General features: G+C 40.2%; 2 protein-coding genes across 3 annotated transcripts in view; both read right to left on the reverse strand.

Moving 5' to 3' along the window:
- Positions 1-490: 490 nt before the first annotated feature.
- hyou1 (hypoxia up-regulated 1) lies at positions 491-17,861 on the reverse strand. The gene is made up of 24 exons (XM_085469585.1): positions 17,407-17,861; positions 16,470-16,545; positions 16,183-16,276; positions 15,984-16,062; positions 15,716-15,870; positions 15,057-15,133; positions 14,779-14,960; positions 12,750-12,865; positions 11,442-11,628; positions 11,089-11,223; positions 10,887-10,969; positions 10,669-10,801; positions 10,332-10,519; positions 10,021-10,159; positions 9,619-9,676; positions 8,775-8,851; positions 8,442-8,615; positions 8,110-8,264; positions 7,945-8,032; positions 3,174-3,430; positions 3,015-3,099; positions 2,585-2,840; positions 2,382-2,480; positions 491-1,977 (listed from the first exon to the last, which is right to left on the reverse strand). The coding sequence occupies exons 2-24, from the start codon at positions 16,537-16,539 to the stop codon at positions 1,928-1,930; spliced, it is 2,937 nt and encodes a 978-aa protein (XP_085325711.1). The 5' UTR covers positions 16,540-16,545; positions 17,407-17,861; the 3' UTR covers positions 491-1,927.
- Positions 17,862-18,416: 555 nt separating this feature from the next.
- The window catches only part of vps11 (VPS11 core subunit of CORVET and HOPS complexes), a 28,049-nt gene continuing 23,858 nt past the window's right edge, over positions 18,417-22,607 (reverse strand). For both annotated transcript variants that reach the window (XM_085469586.1, XM_085469587.1), the window contains exons 15-16: positions 19,139-19,361; positions 18,417-18,968 (exon numbers count right to left, since the gene is read on the reverse strand). In XM_085469586.1, the coding sequence (XP_085325712.1) occupies positions 18,804-18,968; positions 19,139-19,361 (388 nt within the window). In that variant the 3' untranslated portion in view covers positions 18,417-18,803. The remainder of the gene's footprint in view (positions 18,969-19,138; positions 19,362-22,607) is intronic.

Consider the following 22,607-nt stretch of genomic DNA (forward strand, 5'->3'; position numbering starts at 1 on the left):
AGCGCAACAAAGATTGTGTCTCGTGACACAGGATGTGATGTGAAAATCGCTACGTGACACAAGAGCATAAAACCAGCCTTGGAGTGGGTACGGCAGTGTACTCTGGGCATTGGTCTGAAGTGTAAGACTTTCTATGTGGTTTTGACAAATCAGAGCCACAAACCTGACCTGTAGTCTGTTTCCCACCTGATAAAGATCCTGGAGAGAATTATCCTCAGACACCTCCAACTTCTGGTGAATTTCATTTACTGTCCTGGTATTTGTGTGGGAGATACTTTATGCAATGCCATTTTTTGTTGTTTTTTTCCACAAAGTGTGGAAAAAAAACTGCCCTGGGATTTCTGGCCACCAGGGGTGATTTATATATATTCTTAAACCCCTCAGCCAGCCTCAGTTCTTAATGTAATAATCCTAATGACAGGAGGATTCATGTCACCTTTCACTTTGTTTCAGTTTTTGAATGAGCAGCCTCAATAATTACAAACCAAGCCACTTTTAAAATCTTTTCCTTAATTTAGTTGTAAAGGTACATATATTAAACATACACAGTATGGTAAATCAGGGACTATGCAGTTCAACCCCAGTTCAGCCTTACTAAGACACTTACAAAAACTGAGGAACATATACATTACTCTTCAAAGTGTCTTAAAATTACAAACAAAAATATTTTTATTAAGTTTAGGAATACAGGAATCGTTTCCATCTCCCATTCCAAATTTTATTCTTGGTTCCACCCTGATTTCTTTTGCATTATTCAGAGTACAGAGAAGGATATAGCAGACCCAAACCCCTTACTCCCGTGTTCTAACAGGAAAAATGGTGCAAACATGTGCACCACACTGTTATGTAAACAAAAAGCTAAACACTTCTACTAGCAGCTTATATGAAGACTCTGAAAGCACTCAGTGTGACTGGCATCATAAAACAACATCGAAGCACTTGTCAAAAGCTTTATTAGCATCAGTAGAAAACGTCTTTGAAATCCAGCCATATCATGACAGCAGGAGGCAGATGCGTGAACTCACTGTTGAACTGTTAAATCATCACCATTTGGGAGCTCAGTATTTATCTTGTTTTGTCTGCACACACGGGGGCAGTCCACTATCAAAACTAAGGGCCACATAAAGGACACTACCATGTGAATATCTGTAAGTGCTGCTGGTGGATAACTTGTCGGAACATTTACCAATAAATAAAATGTCCATTGAGTAGCAGAATTTTAGGAAAAATGTTTAAAAAAAAAGAAAAAAAAAAAGAAATAAGCGAGTTGTCCCTGAAGGGCAGGATCCCACCCTCTGAACATTACACTGGATGTTTCTGATAACATTGGATTCAGAATGTTAGCTGAAAAACATAGGGGCTTCCTCTACATTATGTGTAGTTAAAGTTTCAATAAATTAACACATTTTTCATTCTTATAGTTTTACATATGCTTAATATACTAGATGACACTTTTGGCAGCAATTTAAAGGGCCAAAGGAATTATAGGTTGGTGCAAAAACAAGAACACTGTATCCGCTGTGACTGTAACCAAAACTGTTAAGTGCTGCACTAACTTGGTTTGTATATCCACCAACTTAAAACATCAAATATTGTTATTAAAGACATTGTAAACTAGCCAAACAGCTCCCTCTGGATTAGCATTGATAAGATAATGGTGAAAAGGCATTTTGTCAGGAAGAATGCAGTCTGGGGCTTGATTCATGTGAAACTACTTCTCATTTATAGAATCCATGAAGATGAAACACTCAAGTGGAGACAAGGAGCAGAAAAATGTCCAGTTCCTATTCACCGTGTGTCCAGAGGTTCAACAAATGAGTCAACGAGACAAAAAAAAACAAAAAACAAAACAAAAAAAACAGTCTGAGAGAGAAGCTGAACATTTAGACACTGTCAATAAATATTTTTTCTTCTACAGTTCCAGCTGTTATAATTCATCCTCTATGTGGTTTTCAGGTTGGGTTCTCTCCAGTTTTCCTGGAAAAAAGGACAGAGATCGGAACCATAAATATGCAAAACAGTAAAAGCTCCACTATGACCATGTTCTCTCTGCAAGCTGGAGATACAGTGGTGAGTGAGTGAAATTATATTTTTAGGTGTTGAAGTCTGCCGGAGGTGTCTCAAGCCAGCCGATAGATATAGTCTCACCAGCGGGTCCCAAATCTATCCCGGGTTCTACTCGGGAGACACCCACCTCAGCTTGGTTCTTGGTCAAAGTTTGTATACATGTGGTCACAGGTGGATCATTAGTTAATCAACTACATTTGATTAGGAGGATCTGACTGCTACTTTGGCTTCCAGTTTCTATGGAAGCAGTAAGATTGTCAAACCATTAATTGGCTCCATTAACTAACACTAATTAACAGGTGTGGTGTACAAACCTGTAGTTGCGGATTCTTCTTTAGGTTGTGACTGGCTGTCGAGAGTACTCTCAGTGGATGGGGTTTCATCAGATGGTATCTCTTCTGAACTTCCTGTATCTAAATTTAAGAAAAAAAAAGATATAATGAAGTTCTTTTAATACACTTCTAATTAGTTTAACAGAATAATGGGGAAAGAATGTGTGTTTTTCTGTTTGACCCACCACTCTTGGTGTCTGTGCTTTCCTCTATAGGAGGGCTGACATTTTCTTCAGCTGTGCTGTTAGCCTTGCTGCTTTTATCTGTGCTTGTACTGTTTTTGGCTTTGGGTTTAGGCTTGGCAAACTTGGCCTTGTTAAACAAGTAGTTGACCTCTCGCTCAAGAAGAGTCCGTTTGGACTCTATGTCTTTGGACAACAAGACCGGTCGCTCTTTTGGAGAGCGTTTCTCCTGCTCTGCTGTCGTCTCGTTCTTCCACACCTAAAGTAAGCAGAGGTGACTTCACACACGAAGCTCAGTTATAAACATAGCAACAAATTCAGCCCAAGTGAACAGGCATGTAAAGTCTGGGCGAGAAACCCTGGATTTCTCTCAAGAGGAAAGGCTTTTCAGATACACAGGCTTTCAGGCAAGAAAAAGCTTGTCACCACCTACCATTGTTTCATTGATGACTTTTTCTAGCATGTTTAGCTCGACGTCAGTAAAGATCTGATCATCTTCTGGGATCAGCCTCGCACTCCTTTAAGAGAACAAAAACTCAGTCAACGACTGGCTCATGACTAACTTTACATTTCCTTCCTTCTAACCACTTACTTTAAGAAGAAACTGGAGCTATTGAGCAGGCTTTCCAGGCGGGCCAGGTGCTCCGGCCACTTGCGTCGTTCGTCAACCCTGAAAAACATGTCCTTGCACAGGCTCTTCAGCTGAAAGAGTTTTTCTCTCAGCTGTTTGGTGGTGGCAGCATAGCCATCCTCATCCATCCACTCAGACACCTCTTTCAGCTTGGCTGAGATCTGTTCCTGCTCCTCCTCGGTTACCACCTGCTGGTAATCCTCCTGGTACAGCTTGTCCTGGAAAAAGAGCATACTGAACCCTTACATGGGGAAAAAGAATTTAATTTCTTATTTTGTTGTATATTTGTTTTTAACTTTGAAATTTTCACTCTAGTCCTAGTTCCCGGTTGCTTCAGAGCAGGGGTGTCAAACGTACAGCCTGGGTGCCACATAGTTTCATATGTCAGTTATTAATCGCTGGTATACAAGTCTTTAGGTCTGCTGAGAATCCATGCAAGTGGGGGTGGGACTTTATTTTGATGGACACACCATGTGCCCAGTCAGACTCAAAGTCAGACTGGGATCATACCATTATGTGAAAGAAGGAGGGGCAGACATTCTGAAGACAGCAAGTATAGTAGTACCAGCCAGGTACACAGAGAGATGGGGGGCCAGATTTAAATGCAAGCGTGTTGGGAAAAAGTGAAGAAACAAGCAAAAACATAAAATTAGCAGCATCTGGTTGCATGTCAATGATACAGAGTGCCTGAGTGTCTAAGTGAGTCTTCATAGGCCTGAATGTGCGCTTGAAGTTATTTGGAATTCCTAACTTGCGCGATCTGTGCTCACCGCACACAGACACAAATGGACTTGTAACTGTATTTACAGTTTTTCTTAATGATTAAAACTTCCCATATGGCCATTCGCACTAAACAAAGTAATTGAGCAATAAACAATTAACTTATTGAAACTCAATGCTACCCAGTACTGGGGGCGAGAGGGAGAACATTAGGTTAAACGGAATGTTCCATATCTCTATATATTTAAATATAGACGTGTGGTATCCACAGAAACTTCAAAATCTCAGCAACAAAACCATTTCAACAACCACCAAACAGGTAAAACACCAAACGATTAAAGAGCAGGAGATTCCATAAAAAGACGTAAACACGATCCACATGTCTGTTTACCGGTGCTGTAAGCTGACATCTCACAGATTCTGAAACTGCAGGTTTCATCATTCTTAGACCAAAATTCACTGAACCAGCAGCAAAGGATGCCAATTTGGCATAATTTGTGAAACACTGCTTGCAAAAGCTATGTCTCTAATAAAACCTTTCTAACTTTGTGAAAAACAGACTATAGAAATTTCAAGTTTTTTTTTCCACAACTACAGTTAAAAAAACAAAAAACAAAAAACAAAGCTGGGCAGCCTCTGGGCAGTGAGCTACCAGAACTTTTTCATGCTGGCAGATTTCTACCTTTGTCACAGCAGCTTTTTCTTCATTATGCAGAAAAACAATTAAACATGTAACTTCTTTACACTGACAGTGACGAGAGTTTCACTGGTCCGGCCTGCTTAAGATCGAAGTGAGCTACATGTGGCCCACCATGTAAAATGAGTCTGACACCCATGCTTTAGGGTTAATACAGAAACTTGAAATAACCTCTTGTGTACATTCATGCATGTGTCTGTTTTCTCACTTAATGCTTTATTTTTAAGAGTGCCTGTTCCTTATGCTTTACTTTTAGTTTTGCTTCCCTTTCAGCCATATGTCCCTCTCCCCCGCTGTCACACGTTCTATGTATTTAGAGTCTTGTTCTTTGTCTGAATGCCAGTTCATGTGGACCCACTGTGTTGTTTCTATAGATTATAATTCTGCCTGCCTGTGTTCGTGTCCTATATTTGAGCTCTCACTCCTCACACTCCACCTAATGACTGTACACTCTGCTCAGAATGGACCCAGTGGACGCAGCATCCGAGGAGTTTCAAAATCAGTTTCTCATTCTCCTGGGATGGTGGCTATGTTCCTTCTGCATGGGCTGCAAGGAAGAAGTGGGGCAAAGAATTAGCATCCTGCTACGCTCCTGCCCCCAGCAGATATTGCCAAAATGGTAAGAGGAATTTGTTTTCATTCTTTTATCCCTGTTGCTGTAAGAGCGGCCCTGCACTCAAGCTTTGTCATTGTCAGCCATCACCTTCACATCTCAAAAGACACAACAGCACTCTGCTTGGCATCTTAAAACCCATCTATATGCTTTATCATGACACAGTCTTAGTCTATTTTTTACCTTGTTTAACTTCTTTTTTTTAGTTTTTGTTTACCTTATGTTTTTATTTTGTTGTAAGGTGACCTTGAGGGTCTTTAATAAGGCTACCACAAACGATTAGTTGACTAGTCGCCTTATTTTTTCTGAAAATGATGTGCCGCGGTTCTCGCCGGCTCTAGCGAGCCTTGACTCCGTTGGAGGAGTCTACAAATTTGGACAGCCTTCGTCACATCGCTGTGACGTAATAGGCCTTGGGAGGATGCAGCCCCCACTGTGTCCAAATTTAGGGGCCACATCCTTCAGCTTCAAACAAGACATCACATATTTGCAAAAATGCTCCGACGTTTTTGGAGACGTCTGTTACCCACCAGCTCAATAGCTAGTCAGGGCGAGAACAGCGAACTCCCGGCACATCGTTTTCAAACTCCCCGCGGTCTTTCGCTACTCAGGTTAAACATGAAATATAAGTCACTTAGATAACCTAAAAATGTTATTGTTTGGCTTTTTTCAGTATTTTATTTCTTTGTGAGTAAATCGGTTTGGCTGAGATTACAGCTGAACAAACGTCAAACTGATTAAACAGAAGTGTGAGATGATCGAGAATTTACGCAAATGTCCTGTTATATTTTAGATAGCAAGGAGCAGACGGCTGAGTTTATTAACCCTTTAAAGCCGGTCGGAGCGGGCACGCTCCGTTTTGCATAACTATTTTTAAATCCCGGTAGCACTGCAACCACGTAAGCTAGCGCAATAATTTTTTTTGCATATGAAACCGGAGGAGTTGTACTTACATCTTATGCCATCAGCTTGTCCTAAGTCAGAGTTTCCTTCCACATATAGCTTTGCAAAAACTGAATAAAAAGCACTTGCAGCCAGAGATGGGCAGTAACGCGTTACTTGTAACGAGTTACTGTAATCCGATTACTTTTTCGAGTAACGAGTAAAGTAAGGGATTACCATTGCAAAAACAGTAATTAGATTACTGTTACTTTCCCGTAAGCACACTGCGTTACTAAAACCGTGATTTTCTTGCGAGAGTGTCTCATGACAGTGACGTAAGCGAGTGCGACGTTTGTGGCAACAGCTGTGTGCAGATGAACAATGGATAATATATCGAGTGCGGGAGAGAGTATGAGCGTGCAGCGTTTAAAGCGTGGAAGTACTGACCTTACTTTGAGTTTGATTCCATAAAAAGTGACAAAAACATTAGCGTCCGCTGATCACTGCGTGGGAAGAAAACTTCTTTTTACAGCGAAAAAAAACCCCTTAACTTCCGAGCAAGCACCTAGTGCCCTACGACGTAATGTGAAATTCAGAGAGAAACTCGCGGATTCTTCAACTGACCGCTGTGGCACACCTGCACCCTAACCTCCGCCTACGCCACTCCTGCTTTATAGGTGAGAATAGAGCAACAGAACCGCTAGTCTTTGATTTTATATATTTTCTGCTGTGTTTTACTTGCATTTATTTGAAAGAGTGAGTGTAAACACAAAAAAATATTTTATTTTATGTGCTGGAATGTGCAAAAATTAGGTTTAAATGTTAAACAAATTTCTTCCAGTCAGTGAATGTTGCATATAATTTAATTTTTGCTTGATGCATAAAGTTAAAAGATTAAAACTAATAAAACAAGTTTAAAAAAAAGAGACTTTTCCATTTGATTACATTTTGTATGATGAATTATGCAGAAAAAGTAGAATGTAGAAAGTAGATCTATCGCTTTATCACCTCTTCAGGTTGTAAATCGTGTTTTTAAAAAGTAACTAAGTAACTAAGTAATTAATTACTTTTGAAAATAAGTAATCAGTAAAGTAACGGGATTACTTTTGGGGGGAAGTAATCAGTAATTAGTTACTGATTACTTTTTTCAAGTAACTTGACCAACACTGCTTGCAGCAACAAAAACATAATATTCCAGGAACACTTTGCCGATCCGATCAGCTGTTTGTAACACTTCCTACGTCCATCAGCGCGAACTATCGCATGTCCGCCATGTCCTGCCCGAAACCAGAAGTGACGTCATTTTGCGGAAATGTAGTTTTTTACCATCAGGGCCTCATGAGCCTATACTGGTGTTTTTAAAAATTATGTTTGACTTTATGACTTTCTGTGTCGTTTCTGGGATGCTTAGGACTCAGAGTTTCATAGCCACACCCCTGCACTCAAACCCTGCCTATCAACAAGCCATTCACCTCACCACTAACCAGCTCTTCACCACCACTGCTGCCTCCCTCCCAGTCTAGAGAGTGATGTTCTCAACAGCAGAAGCAAAACCATCAGTCCATGAACTACAACATCACTTCCAGCAAGCTTTCTTCAGCCCTTCCGGACCTAGCTCAGTATCAGAAGGTCCAAAAGCTAACATGTTTTCAGCCTTCATGTCGCCATTCCCTAACACAAAAAAGTTTGGAATCAAAGTTCCTGGGTGATGGCCAGGGAGAGGGAGGGCTGGGGTATTTCTGTGTGAATGTCAGATAGAAAACACTTGCAGTAAATAAATAAACATAAACAGGTACACACAGGATGTTCATGTTGTTTACCTGTGTCTCAAATATAAAAGCTTCCAAGCTGTTGAGTGTTTTCTCTCGTTCCTGTTTGGCCAGATCTCGGTCTGTCAAATCCTGCAGTCTGAAATCACACAAAGACTCCTTTAGCTGAGAAAACCAGGAAACCAAAACAGAAAATAAATGAAAATCAAGCTGTACTTTTTCTTAGAGGATGTCAGGTCATCGGCCGTGGGATCAACAATGTCATTGATAAGGAGTTCCAGTGTGATTTCTTCAGAGATTTTGCTCTTTTTCTGAGGTCTGGCCTTCTTCTCCACCTCAGTGTTTACAGATTTGTCTCCGTCTTTTTCCTCCTTCGCCGAGAGACAGATGGGTAATATCAATAACAGCTTTGTGAAGGCTAATCTCTCATGAATATACATTTTCACCAAACACTACACAAAATTTTAAAAAGGTGCACAGGCAGATAAATGTCAGCATTTGAATTCAGACCGAGGCATTTCACAGAGTATTATAAATGAAGCTCTTACCTTGGCCTCGGTCGTGCTTCCTGCCTCTTTGGCTTTTTCTTGGTTTTTGTCTTCACTTGAATTCTTCTCTGAATCACTGGGTTTCTCACTGGTAGTTTTGTCTTTGTGATTCTCATCCTTGCCGTCCTCATCCTTGCTGTCCTTCCCAGATTCTGGAGGTACTTCCTCCTCATCCTAGGCACAACAAATCAAGAGCCAATGCCATGCCGACCCTTTGCTCAGTGTTGGACAACCATTTATGTTCTTTATATAATGGTAAAGTTAAATCACACTTGGCAAGAACGTATTAACATTCCTAGACCAGCATGTATTGCTTTTTATAGGTGACGTTACCTGAACAGGTTCAGTTACATTTGGAGCAGGTTCTGACGATCCTCCTCCAAACAAAGTGGAAATGGTGTTACCGAGTTCTGGAAGACAGCAAATCGTTCCCTCAGTTAAATACGACAACTCACACGCTCTACAATATAGGCCATTGCAAAAGTACATACGATGTCAAATCAATCAAAACGAGCAGTGTGTGCTGCATAACAGAAGTAGTGAAACATAAGTGAGTGGAAAAAAAAAAAAGGAGTTAATGATGGACAAGAGCAGTGAGTCGCCAAGGAACGAGGGTTCTCATCTACAGGTGTTTGCAGTTATTCTATAACAGACTTTAGGTCACTCAATAAAAGTAAACGTATTAATTTTTATCTTAACATCAAAAATATTTAAGATGATTAACTTTTTAATTAAAAATGACCTGGCTGCTGGAGTGCATAAACTCCTCTGCTATGACTGCAACTGATAAAGCTGGTCTTAGCGCTAATAATTTTGAACAGTTACTGTTACTGACACCAAAGGAGTCCGAGCTGTGACTAAATACTAGCTATCACATTAGCATAATGAGCAAATAAGGCAGGAAGCAGAAAGTAAAGGGCACAGAGCCTTAATCAACTTATGTGCTAAACATCAGCAAGAATCCAACAATTTAACTTCTCTGTCAAGCTACATTTTTCTACTTCGTAGTAGAGAGCTTTTTATGTAACAGTATCAGATGCTTGTGTCAGCTTTAACTGGATGTCTGGCTGCAGTCAAAGTTTCATCACAAGATATCAGTCTGGGGTTAGTCCCCTCATGTTAGCAGTATGAGTTGAGAATGGATTCAAGCACTGGCTCATGTTTGCAAGAAACCTACTAGTTAATGTTGATTCCTCCTCTTTCTCCTCTACCACAGTCTCAAAGACAGACTCCACCTGTGTATGAAAATGACATTTTTTTAAACATTGGTTTGCTTAAATATCACAAAGTTTTTCCATTAACACTGAAAGCTGTTATGTGAGCATGGAACGTCAATCCTCCCATGTTTGGATTTCACATTTGGAGTCCAATGTTTTGGCTTGAAATTCATCAATCCTAATTACCAACATTACAGCCAAAGATTAAAAAAAAGGAAATCCACAAGCACAGTTATCTTCTTTTAATAGTAGTTGCAAATGATAGTACAGTAGTGAAATGCTTTGTTGAAACTCTGCCAGGAGGAGAAGGCAGAACTTGAATAAGTGACTGTCGTGAGGCAGCTCATGTTAGTTTAACTGACCCGGTCTAGCAGGAGCACTCCACTTTCATCCATGTTGAAGTGGGCTTTAATTCCTTTCGACTCTGCATCTGCATGCTTCTGAAAACTACTCCCCACTCCAGACAGCTTGACTGTGGTCAGGTTCAGAGAGCCGAACACACTGTGACACACGAGCAAGAAGCACACAGTTTTGCCTTACACTTGCATCCAATTAAAGCGTGAGGGCACACACTGATGGGATGGAATACATTTAAATATCTTCTTTTTATGGGGTTTTGCCATAAACTGTTAAAATGAACCTCATTTCATAGTATTTTTCAAAGAGTTCCAACCTGAGGTCTTCCTGACTGAGGAAGCTGAGGTCACCGTAGTTGATGTTGAAAACAAAGTCATCGTTGTAACGGTTGAATGTAATGACCTTGCGCTGGGGGTAGGTTGCCATCCTCTGGAACAGGATGCGTTTGTTATGTTTCAAGGTTTTGACACTTTCCTCCTCCTCCACCTCCCGGGTAAACTCCACCTAATACAATGAGATGTCACGCAGTCAGTGTTGACATGGATTTTACTCCGAATTTCCCATTACTCTAATCAGACTAATCAAAGCTCAGTTAAGTATGATTGTACTCATGATGCACTCAGTTTGAGGCAGCAGAGGACCTGAATGCTGACCTGAATGGGGAAAACAGCTGCATCTCGAACCAAGAAAGGTTTGACCTTAAAAGCCTTGCTCAGGGCAGCGGCCTGGTACACTGCACCCATGGCTGCTGCCTCATCTGCATTGATGTTCTTCCCCAGTTCCTCTCTGCACGTAGAGAAAACAAACTTAGTATAGTTTGGAAAATTAAAATTTTGAGAATGATGGAAACATCTCTATGGACAACACTTACTTGCCCACAGCTTTAAGGAGCACTTCCTGGACCTTTGGCACACGAGTGGAGCCTCCTACTAAAATCACCTGCTCAATATCCTCCTGTTGTCACAAACATAAAACGTCTAATAGTCTGGTGATGACAGAACTTCTAATTCTGTTGTTGTATCCCATGTTTGGAGCCAAATCCGCCCACATCCTGTCACGTTGAGCATACTGACCAGTTTCATCTCTGCAGCAGTCAGGGCATCCTGCACTGGCCGAGGCACTCTTTCAAACAGATCGGCACACAGTTCTTCAAACTCACTCCTGGTCACCTTAGCTTTGAAGTCAATGTCATCCATCAAACCTTCCACCTGGGTAATTTAAAAAAAGAAAAAAGATAAAGTAAGAAAGTGCAAGATTTCTGCGAGTTTAAGAGTGCAGTGTGGATTTCAGATTTTGAGATTCTGGCAAAGCGTTTTCATGTGTTGCAGTTTATCACAGTGACTTTAGCTACAACATAGACCATTACAATGACATACGCAACCGGTAAGATGGAGTGAGTGCTTGAAGTTCCTGTCTCTGGACTCACCTGGGCCATGAAGTCTACATTTGCACTCAGCACAGTCTTGAGCCTCTGAGCTTCTTTGAGAAGCTTGGCCATAGCCCGGTGATTTTCCCGCACATCTTTCTTGCTCTTCTTTTGCTCATTGAACAGTCTGGCCAGGTGGTCACGAAGTCGCAGGTCCATCTCAAAGCCCCCCAAACCCCGATCAAACCTTAAGTTAGAACACATTTGCACACTTTAGTCTGGATGGATGTAAAGTAGGCAGTTATTTTATAGAGCAAATTACAATTTAATAGTTTTAATACTGACCAACAAATACAAAACCCTTTCTAGTTAGTAACAGCTACAACATGATAAACAAGCAAACGCATGAAGCACCAGCTCCCTGTATTCCAACTCCTGCCACTGCGGTGTCAGAGAACTTCTGCAGATGGCAGATATACTGGAAATCAGAGGCGTACAATGGAAACAGTACTGTCCTGTTTCCATGCAGCAGATAAGTAACAGCCATACCTACTCTATACTTCGACACCAAACTCGCTCATCTATGTCTTTTTGGACTTTGTAAGGTAAAAACCTTACAATATCACAGAAAAACTGAACAATCAGACGAATCCCTGTGAGCAAGCACTTTAGCGTCATGGGGAAGGAAAAACTTCCCACTGATGCCAAATAAACAGGTGGTTATTAACGTTAAGTGAAAGTAAAATGATCAGAAGTATGAATGCAGTATTTCATATACAGTATACAGTCAAAAACTATACCCAGATAGCTTACTGGACTGTACATAGAACGTGTATCTTTGTTAAGATAATAAAATAAGAGGCAAGTTTTGTGTCTGCATTTGGCATTCTTGTTATAGCTGCAACTTAGACTGTGATCAGGCTTATAGAATAAGAGAGCCAACAAAAAATATTTTGTAATCTCTGAATTACATTTTAAGCAGGTAGTTTATAACACAGTTTAACATCCTTTGAACAAACAAACTAGTGAGTAAGATGACCACTGTACATTTTATACATATCCCTGTACATTTTGTACGCATCTCCATACAATTTTTGTTACCTGTATATACGAACTTCAGTTGCTTATGTATAGAGGACCATTTTGTGTCTTCTTTTTATATTTTATATTCCCCTTGCTATAAGAGCTGTGTAACACCGAAATTTCTTATCCGTGGGATAATAAAGGTTTATTCTATTCTACTCTAGTTCCAAACTCCTTTAGTTTAGGTATATCCAAGTTTTTTTCTTGTTCGACCATTATCAGAATCAACTCTAATATCTGCTTCTCTGTCAGTGGCAGTGCCGCTGCATGGATCAATGGACTCACCCAACACCTCGGATCTGTAACTGGGGCTGAGTCCCGGACTCCTTGGTTTTGACAGTCTGATAGGTAACGATTGTGGCAGTGGTGCTGCCAGAGCCCATATCATAAAACATCACATGCTGGAAGGGAACGAGATCAGGCTTTCAGCAGTTTGTAATCACTCATCACATTTTTAAACAACATCAAATATCACCTCTGATCAATCAGCCCTGTAGTCAGACATTTTCTGAGATTAATAAAGTTTTATGAAATAAATGAAATCAAATCAAATGGAAAGGGAATTTTCCAGACTGCAAGTTGTCATATAATTGGAGATAGAGCAGGGCGATATGGCCAAAAATATTTATCACGATATATATTTGAAAATTTGCGATAACGATATAACCGACGATATAATTGATGCGAGAAAATACAACTCCACAACATTACTAGCGCAAAAAGACAACCTTCCATTTATTTTCACTTAAACAAGAAGCTGGTTTTTATGTATATTAAAGCTTTATAAAAATGTAACAGTGCAAATGCAAATTCCTTGCTGAAAGTTTAACCAAAAGGCATTTCCAGTAGAAATGGGCTGACATATCCTGAGCATAACCATGTATAATATCCACTGAAGTTAAAAAGAGGTGCTTTGCAACATTAAACTGCAGTGTGCAGTACGCATTTTTCGGACCATAAGGTGCACGGGATTATAAGGCACATTAAGCGAAAAAAAGCAGTCAGATAAATCAAACTTTATTAAACTCATTCTTCTTGCTTCCTCCACTTCTGTACCATTGATTCATTAATGTTGAATTCTCTGGCAGCTGCTCTATTCCCATGTTGTTGCAGTATATTAATGACTAACCTCGTATTGTGGATGGATTATCTCAGTTGTTCTCCTGACTGAAGTTTGGTCCGTTTACAGCATCCTGCCATGCGATTGCATTTGTCTCTAACCATGAAGAACCTTCACGTTAACTTTTATAAGTGGAAAAGTGTTAGTGTTCGTCCTCCAGCTTCACTGTTTATGTTATGCTAACATAGCTGTGTCGCTAGCGATCACGTAGCACATCATTATATACCAGCTAGCCCAACTTCAGTAACCCTACAAACGTCACTGCTGTTTAGTTTCCTGTCTTCATTTATGTTGGAAGTGATAGCAGAGCTGTACGTTTGATTTTTTTCAGAAATCTCTCAGTCAGAACATGCTATATCATGCTTAGGTAACTAGCGAAACTAGCGAGCTAACTTCCGCTAGCTTCCTGCTAACTTCTAACTCCGTTAAATGTAATAACTTTTGTTTTCATGGATGCCTGGAAGTTAAACTTTATAGTTACACCTGGTAAAGCAGCAATGCTGATCGTTTTATTAAAGATGAAAGAATTTAGACAGTTTTTAACTCTAAGTGATGCTGCAGTGTTGCATACGGAGTTTAGGACCCAGATTACTCCCAGATTTAAGAGCATCTTAGTCCGACAAATACGACAATAACAACGGCCGCTTGCATGTTCTGCAAAAAAATGTGCTTTGTTGTGTATCTGACGGACAAACACCAAACCAGTTCCACATCACGGAAGTTGCACCATTTTTACAAACCAATTCTGGTTCATCTATTTCACTCAACAATCGGCCATGTGCGTATGAAAACAAAGGCACTGCGCATGCGCGTTTTACTCCCATTCTATCGCGATATTTCATTTTCCTATCGTTGCCTAACATTATACCGGTATTACCGTGAACGGTATAATATGGCCCAGCCCTAATTGGAGATGTTGCTAAATCTAGTGTACCTAAAAGCTAAAGCATGAGAGACGAATCTGACATGATCACGACACAATACAAGCTCCAATCTGAGGAATAAGGATCTTTCTGCAAGTGAGGAAAACTCCAATTGCTGAATGTAGGAAGATCTACTCGAAGAGTAGTTGTTGATTATGATTGCTTATTTGCAGTGTCCGCAGAGATCGCCAGTTGGTAGTCCACGTATGTAAAATGTGTTGGTAGGATGAGAGTTAATGCATGTATTTAGGTATGAAGCTTGAACCTTTACCTTAGCTGTGCTGTCAATATCTTTCCTCCTGAAGACCCCATAGTTTAAGGCCACGGCCGTGTTGTCATTGATGAGCTGAAGGACCTTTAGACCTGCAATGTGTGCAGCATGCAGGACTGCCCTGCGCTCTGCCTGGTTGAAGAAGGCTGGGACAGTGATCACTGCATCTTTGATTGTCTGTTCTGTGAATTGAAGAGAATGTTTTTATTTTTTAATATGTCCTGAACATATGTGAACATGCCTCACAATGATACATCATCTGCGTCAAGCAAACTAACCTGCAAAGTCCTGAGCCAGTCCACGAGAGTAATTAAGGACCATCCCCAAGAGCTCCTCTGGTGTGTACTGCATTTCTCTGACAGAAACATAATACACTTAGGTGAGCCTCACTAGGAGAGTGTTGTGTTTCTGGTAATAACCGATTAATAACATCGGTAAAATTCTGGACTGATGTGTTAGGCCAGGGGTGGGCAACTCCAGGCCTCAAGGGCCGGTGTCCCTGCAGGTTTTAGATGTGTCCTTAAACCAACACAGCTGATTTAAATGGCTAAATTAGCTTCTCAACATGTCCTGAAGTTCTCCAGAGGCCTGGTAATGAGCTAATCATTTTATTCAGGTGTGTTGACCCAGGGTGAGATCTAAAACCTGCAGGACACCGGCCCTCGAGGCCTGGAATTGCCCACCCCTGTGTTAGGCAGAACTCTCAACAACAAAACACAAAATCAGGTAATAATTTCTGGAGGAATGGCATTGACCAGTGAAATTCCAGAGATCCAAGAATCAATGTCAAAGCTGTGAAGCCACACAGGTAGCACACAATAACACACTTTTGGTGTTTACTTTACATCTGTTCCTAGTGTATACAGATTTTGTAATATGAATATGCGTGAATGTGTAGTGAATAAATAAAAACAAGGTAGCATATAAAGAGGCTCACTCTGAGTTTTTAAAGTGGACAGTGCCTCTCACTGGGTCCTCCTGCAGATGGTGTTCAGGAAAACGTTTCTGGTAGAGTGCCACCTGGAGGTTCTCATGCTTTTTACCCAGGAGGCTTTGGAGATGTCTATAAACACTTTTGGGGTTCTTGACGGACTGAAATGTGGTACAAAGCATGGAAACATTAACAGCATACATGGCAATATCTGAATATGCAGTTGTGATTTAGCCGATTAAGTCAATTCTGGAAATTTTAGAAGAAGTCTTACTACTCCCATTGCACTGTCTCCAAAAAGTCTCTCGTTCTCCTTGAGACATACAACTGTGGGTGTTTTCCTCCTCGACTCCCTGATGGAAAAGACAATACATACAATGGTAGCAACGCATGCTTTTCTTCTATTTTTGAGCATATACAAGAAATAAGGAACGCAATGGTGCCATTTTCTCTATTTGGGAATGTGCTCTCACTTGTTTAGAACAATCTCCATTGGCACGCCAGGTTTAACTATTGCTATTTTCATCCACTCGCTGCCCAGGTCAACTGACATGACAGCCACGGTCACTGGAGACAAAAAGATCAATTGTTAAGTAAAGCAGGCAGACAGCTAACACCTACCTACAGTGTACTTTTTCTATTCCACTGCATGTGTTCATCAATGAGACCATGTTTCAAACTGTGCTGCTTTTAACAGTAACCTATGGTTACTGTTAACCTTAAGTACCAGAAGAAAAGTCAAGCTAAATTATTATGTTACCTATGTGAGAAGGGAACATTGCCAGAACAAGACAGAAGAGAGCAGCCGGCACCAGCTTTCTACCCTCCATCACTAGCTGTAAAAATCAGAAAAGGGAAACATTTTAGTAAAAAAATAAAGGCATTAGCAGAACTGATATATACCCTAGCTGGTCCTAACAAGTATCCTCACATAAGCTTTAAGATGTTCTTTTGCTCATTTATCCTATACTTTTCTTGAACGTTTTTCAACTGTAGAGTATATGTCTTGATAAAACAGACTTCGTTTTATCTGCTGTGTGTCGGTTTTTAAACAACTGTCCAAAAGTTTTAATGTGTCCTCGCCTGGTGATGACCTTGGCTTAAGGATATGAAAAACATGTATTGCACCTGATTCCACCTACTTAGGCATACACTATTCTGAACACGTGGCATTAATAGCATTATCAAACAGTGTGCTGAAGCCACAGCTTCAGATCCACACAAGTACCTGCACAATGCTTTTGTTAAAGGGAGAAAACAAAAAGGAACACGAATAGAAACTTCTAGTACCCATCGAGATATGACACATGAATGAAAAACGGATGTACACCAGAAAGCCTTACTTTTTCATTTTATTACATATTAATACGCCACCGCTTTTTTAGCTTTTCCGAACCTCTATACGTGCTGGCTAACGATAAGATGACCAACACGCTCCTGACCATTACAGAGCCAGGTGAGATACACACCAGTAAACGGTCTACTCAAGTACAGCTGGACCAGAAGTGTACGCTCTAAACAAAAGTACCGATACGCTGATACAAAGACCACTAACAGAAGTTGAAGGCTACAGTTAGCTAGTATACTGTCTGCAAAACCATCACTATAAAAGCATACATTTATCGATATAATGCTACAGCGCTAGCATTGAATCAGTCTTCAGTCGGCACAAATAAAAGTGAAAGACACCAACATACTGTGCTTTTCCAGGCGGGTTATGAGGTTAGTTTCTCGGTTGGTATCTTTATTCAGAGCTTCTTTGTTGTCACACTCGGTAGTTTTGGTTCCCCTTATCACCGGCTTGTTCTCAGTTGTCGGGCCCGGAACGCGGCGTCACCTCATTGGATCCACTGAAGCCGCGACCGGGAGAAAAACTGTGGTCAAGTTACTTAAAACCAAGTATACTGTAACCGGTTACCTTTTGGGATGAAAACCAATCGAAGACTGACGATAAAGCGACCGAGCGCAAGTTATTAGTTTTTCCCTACAGTTGATTGAATTGGAAATAAAGAACACATTTATATTTATATATTAAAATTGTTATCATTGACATTTTCTAATTTCGCAGGGGGGGTCGTATAAAGTTGGTGTTATTGATTAAAGGAGCTGAACTAGTTATGTGCTCTTGTTATGAAGGAGACACCTCTAAGCTTCCGGTAATTACTTTCCACCGTCTTGACGACTGGTCCCAATGTAACGCTAGAGCCTGCCCACCGTGTTCCACGCACTGCTTAGTGATTGGTCCACGCGAAATCCTGAACCCAAATCTCGATCCCATTGCTACACGTCAACATAGTGGGCGTATCCGGAATGACGCAATTTCCAGGTAAAGCGTGAGCACGCCACGTGCCTCCATGGAATAAACTGTTTTATTGACAAAAGTGAGGACATTTTTGTCAATTTTTTAATAAACTTTATGTTGTTTGCTCTCACAATGGCTGTTTTAATGTCTTCATGTGTGATTTTAATATATACCCTATAGAAATCCGCATGCATGCATGGAAGTCAGTTGCAAATTACTACCTGATGTAGGAAATAGAATTAGTGGTTTATAAGGTGCTTGTGTACAAAAGCTGCGTGCCAAGTCCAAACGATGAACACTTCAAAGCGAACAACATACATCTACATACTCAGAATGCCATAAACAGTAATGTCAAAGAGCAATGTTAACAGTTTAAAGGTTACAGAGCACACAACACAAAATATGTCAGGAAGCACTGAAACACTTAATGACGACTTTATTTTCAAATGTAATGCTCAGGTTATAGTGCCAGGCGTAATTTCAATAAAGATCAATGGCTGACTTGTTTTTGATTGCTATGTGCAAGACAGTACATACACATACACGCATTAGCTAAAGCCTCCAACACGTGACTATTCAAATCACAGTATGACCATTTTAAAACACAAATGTAGGCAGTTTCCAGTCATTGGCCCAAACTGAAACAATTATGTAAAAAGGACCATCAAAATTACTAAAAGCAGGTGGCTTTAATTTCTGATAAATAAAGGGGGCAACACATGCAGCATCTTGTCCTGAACCTGAATAAGATGTAGCCTCTCAGGTAAAATTGAGATTGTAAATACAAGATTTCTAGCTGTTTCTCTTGGTGTGGATGAGAAGGTCCCTCTGCAGGTTGACTTCCAGATTCCCTACAGATTTGCTGCCAGGTGGGTCAGTAACTAGGGTCAATTTGTTGAAGACTCCTCGGCCAAAATAGTCAGCTACCACAGAGAATCCATCGTTAGAGCTGCGTAACTGTAAACCAGAGCAAAGACAAAAGAAAACTTGTATTTTCCAATATTCCTGTAGTTTTCAAATAAGCTTTTTAAATAACAAAAGCAGGTTATTAGACAATATTAAAGCAGACCACGCACATATTCAACATGAACACGTTCTTTGTCTTTTGGTGTACGACTTATTGTTACCTGTCTGTTGAAGTGATCGTGCAAATCGCGTTTTTGGTCCTGGGCACGCAGCATGTCCATGACTTTTCGGTTTTCTGGAGTGCAAGTTGGGCACTCCGCCTCGCTCTCAGCATAGCTTTCAAAGCAGTGTTGGTGGAAGGAGTGGCAGCACAGGAAGTGAACAGATGGCAGGTCCAGTGGGCTGTTGCACATGTTACACTTTGTCTTCTGGAATATCTTGGCACTGTGTGGAAATATTAAGTTTAAGATTTATGGTCATACTTGGCAGTTTCTATAACTCTACAGCACTCTACTGACATGAGCAGTAAGAGATAAGTTGGGTGCATAAGTAAATAGATGGTGACAATATTCTTTGTTATTTTGCTGATGTACACTACAATAAGATTCATACATCTTACAATAGAAAGAAACATGATCGAGATGTGACTGGAGTCCAGACTTTTGAGTTTAATTTAAGGGGTTCACCAAAAATACCGCATTAACAGTTTCAGTTACTTTCATAATCTCAATGGGAAAATTAGTTCTCAGATACAAAATTGTGCTTGTATCGTGACATCAGAAGTTCATTACAAGTACTCAATCTGCGCATAGTAACTATTTAAAGGAATTTTTAAGTTGTCCACAGAGGTGTTGATATACTGTGCTGTGAAAAAGTAGGTGCCTGGGTACTGATTTCTTATCTTTTGAATATTTGTCAGATTTACATGTTTCAAACTAATTTTATTAAAGACAACCCAAACAAATACAACATGCAATTTTAAATTATTATTTCATTTATCAGGGTAAAAAAGCTATCCAAACCTATCTGGCCATATAGAAAAGTAACTGCCCCCTAAAAATAATAAGTGGCTGTGCTACCCTTGACAGTTGGAGCTGGAACAAGCAACAGTAATAACAGGGAAATTGCTATGGAGGAATTTTGCCCCACTCTTCTTTCGAGAACCATTTTTGTTCAGCCACATTGGAGGGCTTTCACACATAATCTGTCCAAACTTTGACTAGGCTACTACAAAACCACCTTTTATTCCTCAGGAATTATGAGGTGGACTTGTTGTTGTGTTATCTTTGTTGCATAACCTAACTCCACCTGAGCTTCAGGCCACAAACTGATGGCCAAATACTCCTTCAGAATTTTAGAATAGAGAGCAAAATTCAAGGTTCTATTAACTACAACAAGTCATCCTGAAGCAACAAAGCAGCTGCATACCACCACCATGTTTGTTTGTAGGTATGATGTTCTTTTTGTGAAATGCTGTGTTAGTTTCATACCAGATGTAATAGGGCAGAAACTTTCCAAATAGTTCAACTTTTCTCTTGTCGGTCAACAGAGTATTTTCTGCAAAATCTTTGAGATCATTGTGTAAGATGAGTCTTTGTTCCAAGGAGGGGGTTTCTGCCATTTTTGCCATGTCTGTTTTCCAATCCCAAAAGCCTTACAAATGGCTTTGTAACCCCTTCCAGACTGATGTCAAAACTTATTTCTTCTGTGAACTTTTACTTTGTCATTTAAGTGATTTTCTTTTAATTTAATAGGTGTTTCACTAATCAGACCAGGGTGTGTCTAGTGAAACTGAACTCATCTTTCCAAAAATGTGGTTACAGACAATTAATGATTTCACATTTGGTAGTGATTTAATTAATTAAATCATCATTTCAAAACTGTATTTTGTATTTACTCAGGTTATCTTTGTACTCACTCAGAAACATGTAAGTGTGACAAATACGCAAAAACAAAGTAAAATCAAAAAGGGGGTAAACACTTTTTACACAAGCTACAGAGAAGGAGCAGAGTAGGAGAAAGACAAAGAGTGTGACACAAAAATCAATAAATCCTTAAGGGGAGAGTTTTGCATCACCAAAACACCTAGAAAATAGGATGTGACCAAGTTCAGAAAACAAGTTTTACTGTCAAAGTCAACAATAAAAGACTTCTTCAACAATATTCAAACAATTTACCTCAATATGAAAACCTCTGTTTACACTTATAAACAACAAATTTATATATGAAACTAAAATGAACTAGCAGACACATAAGAGATGGAAAGCCAGTAACACTTCATCATACACCACCATCAGCTGTGGTGAACACAGTGAAAGCAACTCAAGCACATTTCAAGGTAAATAAATGGAATGATCCAAATATTCCTCTTGTTTTTGAAATGAAGTCAAAACAGCAGAAAGAACCACAAACAAGCAGCAAGTCAGCAGGAAGTCCAAAGAATTTGGCAATTTACAAGGATTTCAGATTTCACTCACTTGAAAGCATACAAGTACTGAAAATAAAGCCGGTGTAACGGTGGGATTTGGCATGTTATTGCAGCTGCTCTCAGCTGCCATACCTTTTTGTGCCAGGTCAAAATATGGTCAATAAACTTACAGCCGGAATGAAATTATATGCCTATTCAAGGATTTAGCCACTAGGATGTGAAGGAAATGGGTTTGAGAGCCTCCAGGTGTATTAAACTGTCTTCAATCAGGGCAAGGCTGTGAGACGCAGAGTTTTGAAAGAAGAGGCCACTCAAGCATCTCTGGGGTTCTGCTTCCCTCCTCTTGTTTATTTGGAAATTATTATTATTTTATGTCTCATCAATTAAACACTGAGCTGTTCGCGGGGTGAGGAACCACAACTCAAGATTGACTGGACCAAGTGAGCTGGCCTAAATCTTAAAAATGGAAGCCTGGTTCGTGACTTTACAACGAGGGTCGCTGTCCAGGTAAGCCCACACTTCTTTCCATGTCTTGTCGACAATATCTTGTACCTGGTACGTGCAGTGTCACTGGTACGTGCAGTGAATGTTAGTTAGAAAGCACTTAGAAAATGTGCTTGTGAATGCACAAGTTGTGTAAAGCGCTTTGAGTGCTCAGTAGAAAAGCGCTATATAAGAACCAGTCCATTTACCATTTACCATTCACTCTGCGGATTGTCGCTAGAGTGATGCGAAATTAATCTTTATGCACATAGACACAGATTGGCTTGGCAACCATGACACTGCAGTTCAGGTTGTTCTCTCTCAGTATTCTCCCTCAGATGCTTAGGACCTTATAGCAGCAGACACGACTCTCCTCACCATTACACGAACATCAGGTCAGTTTGTCAGAGCTACAGTTGGATTTTTACACAATTTAGTAAAGTTCACAGTGGAAGCAGTCAGAATGGAACAAATATCTGAGAAATGTATCTACTGCAAGTTGTTTGGAAATGTCCCAGAAAATGACCTGAATGTGAGATCTGCAAAATTCCTATCTGATGAAGTTTTTGATATTTACGGACACTTTTCTTCCCAGTATCAGCTGAACACATCATGAAGAAAGAGCAGTCTGAGACTGTGTAGTAGGGCTGCCACGATTAGTCGACTAGTCACGATTACGTCGACTATCAAAATCGTCGACGACTGATTTAATAGTCAACACGTCGGATTAGGTAGGATTTAAGAGTATAATAACGGACTGAAACAGAAGATTGCAGCAC

This window comes from Copadichromis virginalis, linkage group LG10 (assembly GCF_057382275.1).
Source record: "Copadichromis virginalis isolate Kocher_CV1m ecotype Utaka linkage group LG10, C_Virginalis_male_GT1.1, whole genome shotgun sequence".
NCBI lineage: Eukaryota > Metazoa > Chordata > Actinopteri > Cichliformes > Cichlidae > Copadichromis > Copadichromis virginalis.

Bases quoted from the DNA above. Each gene is read 5' to 3' on its own strand.
- hyou1 (XM_085469585.1), bottom strand. From the start codon at position 16,539: ATGGAGGGTAGAAAGCTGGTGCCGGCTGCTCTCTTCTGTCTTGTTCTG. The intron at 16,063-16,182 runs GTGAGAGCACAT...CTTTTCCATCAG, and splicing joins ATGGAGATTGTTCTAAACAA to GGAGTCGAGGAGGAAAACAC. The intron at 8,033-8,109 runs GTACAGCTTGAT...GTGTGATTTCAG, and splicing joins CTGACATCCTCTAAGAAAAA to ACTGCAGGATTTGACAGACC.